General features: G+C 55.2%; 1 protein-coding gene across 1 annotated transcript in view; it reads right to left on the reverse strand.

Annotated features, from left to right (window-relative positions):
* Positions 1 to 2862, reverse strand: part of LOC109926524 (ubiquitin carboxyl-terminal hydrolase 5-like) — a 17539-nt gene that overhangs the window by 5718 nt on the left and 8959 nt on the right. The window contains 4 exon segments of the mRNA XM_048620973.1: positions 30 to 149; positions 2093 to 2186; positions 2400 to 2471; positions 2607 to 2800. Coding sequence (XP_048476930.1) covers positions 30 to 149; positions 2093 to 2186; positions 2400 to 2471; positions 2607 to 2800 — 480 coding nt within the window.

Below are 2862 nucleotides of genomic sequence, written 5' to 3' on the forward strand. Positions count from 1 at the left end.
ATCGATACAGGGATGATGGGAACACTCACCTCCACCATGTTGATGAAATGCAGGAAGAATTCCTGCGCATCCTGCTGTCGGTTGGTCGAGAATTCTGGGTGACCCCGCCCCACCAGGGTCTTGAACATCCGCGGGGCGATCCCGTCCTGCTCCACCTGCCGGCGAGAAACAGCGGCCGCGTCAAAACGCGCAGTGCGATCCTGAAACCTCGAAGCCCGCATACCCGCCAACCTCACCACGCAACCCCCCACCCGAAGTCTTCTGGGTCTGCGTTGACCCAGCCTGGTGGCGTTTTGAGTTTGGAACCTATGCCCGATGTTAATAATTAACACGCAGCTATATTTTGCAGCCATGGGGATTCCGTTTGCAGTGGTTCGAGACAGCCATCTTCGGAACGAACAGCTTTTCAACCAACAGCGGGAAGGCGTCACACACCCGAGCGAGACGAAGAGTCTCTCGGTTTAGTCGGGCAGGTTCTTTAGTTCTGGTTTAGGGCATTCCCGGGTGGGAGATGCTTGACCGCAGCTGTTGGGATAAAACCCAGAAGAGATCCCGAAGCAGAGTCTGCTCAAACAAATGGAATACGCGACAGACGGTAGGGGCGTGAAAAGCGCCGGGGATCAGCTGGATCTTGCTGTGTGTCCGCCAGTCCCTTCAGGTATCAGGACAGTTGGATCAAACGGCCTTGGATCGCATTTTGAACCAGGGAGGTTACACTGGGATTGTATAAATGGTCGGTAAAGCCAGTGCTGGAGTCTTGTGTGCACATTATAGGAAGGATGTGATCGCACTGGAGAGAGCACAGACGTGATTTACCAGCATAAATAAAAACCAAAACAAAAACCAGTTCTGAGGAAGGGTCATCGGACCCGAAACGTTAACTCCGTTTTCTCCTCCACAGATGCTGCCAGACCTGCTGAGCTTTTCCAGCAACTTTGTTTTTGTTCCAGATTTACCAGCATGTTGCCCAGGGGCCCTCATTGCTCGCAGTGCTGCTTATGCAGCAGAAGCTGCAGACGAACTGGAGGCAACGAGGGGAGGCCGCAAAACGGAGATGGCGTGCTCGCCAGTGCGGAAATCAGATGGCTGGGGGAATCTCTCTGTTCTCCGCAGTAAAAGCCCAGAAGAAAAGCAGCTCCTCGGCAGTGACCGACACGTCCGGGCTTTATCAGCGTGGGGCCGGTCACCCTGCGCCTCGTGCAAACCAGCGAAGGCTCACGGAGGAGGAGGAGGAGGAGGATCGGGAAGCCTCCTTCTGATCAGCGACACCCTGCGAAGAGGCAGCTCTGCGCTGCTTTCCCCGTTTTCTCCTCTATCCCTAACACCCATGTCTTTTTCTTCCTGCCTCTGTGTGTGCGTGTGAGAGAGACAGAGACAGAGAGAGATGTGGATTGGTGGGGGAGGTGGGGGGTGGGGAGCGGGGAAGTGGAGACAGAGACTTTACTACAGGATCAGAGTTTTAACTTGTGGAGTTAAGCTCCCATGTTCCCTATCTGTTTCAGAAGCAAATTGCTCTAATTAATGTCATGATTCGTGGTCCTTGTTCAGAGTCAGGATACTTTGTCTGCGCCTTTGGCAGACCTAGGTCAAACTGACCGGTCATCTGGGGACGGCCGAAATCGCTGACTCAGAGTCATGCAGCACAGAAACAGACCCTTCGGCCCAACCAGGTTATTCCGACCCAGTTTCCTCATTCTAGTCTCATTTGCCAGCATTTGGCCCATATTCGTCTAAACCCTTCCTTTTAATACACCCATCCAGATGCCTTTTAAATGTTGTAATTGTACCAGCCTCCACCACTTCCTCTGGCAGCTCGTTCCATACACGCACCACCCTCTGCGTGAAAAAGTTACCCCTCAGGTCCCTTTTAAGTCCTTCCCCTCTGACCTTAAACCCTTGCCCTCTAAATTTAGACTCCCCCAGCCTCTCGTGATTTTATAAACCTCTATAAGGTCACCCCCCTCAGCCTCTGACACACGTGCACGCGCATGCGCGCGCACACACACACACCCCTCGCGCACGCACACCACCCCCACGCAAACACACACACAGACACACCAACCCCCTACATTCAGGAAGGCGCAGTTACAGCTTCCTTTAGCTTCCTGGGGGTCGGGGCCGCCGTGGTCTGTTCCGGTGGCCCTTTGGAATGCTCCCCGGAGAGTAGACCGTAGCCCAGCTTCGCTCTGACACAGAGAGAGAGAGGGAAAGAGAGACAGAACAACACAGGGAGGCGTTCAGAAACAGGGGGTGGGGAGGTGGAGTGACCGAAATACCGAGAGCGCGGTGACACCCACCCGACACCAGGCGGGGTAACAGAACCAGAACGAGTGATGGCGGAGGGCGGGGGGTATCAGCGACGGGTAGGCAGAGTAAATCAGCCAGCGGGTATCACTTACAGCTGGGTGTTGAAATCCTGTGTGGGGTCGCTCGGACAGTCTTTGAAAATCTTCTCGCGGTTGGCGACGTACCTGAACAGGGGTGGGGGGGGGGTGGGGAAGAGAGAGAGAGACTGTGAGTGTGTGTGTGAGAGAGAGGGAGAGACAGACAGGCAGGGGAGGGAGAGACGGACAGGCAGGGGAGGGAGACCAGGAAACCTGACTCACTTGGTCTGAAAGTCGGGAATACTGAAAACGACCTGCATGACAGAATTGAGGTAGCAGCTGTTACCCAGGTTCTGCAGGCCTGTGTACTCCGGGCCATACAGCGGCTTCAGGTGGACACTGGATTCCTGGATGGTCTCCCACTCACCGATTCGCTGGTTCATGTCAATCTCCAGCTCCGTCATGGTCTTGTCAGTCTGGACCCACACACGTCAGCAGGGGGCGGGGGGGAGGGGGAGCAAGAGCGAGACGGAGGGAG

The sequence above is a fragment of the Rhincodon typus genome, chromosome 49, assembly GCF_021869965.1.
Source record: "Rhincodon typus isolate 14 chromosome 49, sRhiTyp1.1, whole genome shotgun sequence".
Lineage (NCBI taxonomy): Eukaryota > Metazoa > Chordata > Chondrichthyes > Orectolobiformes > Rhincodontidae > Rhincodon > Rhincodon typus.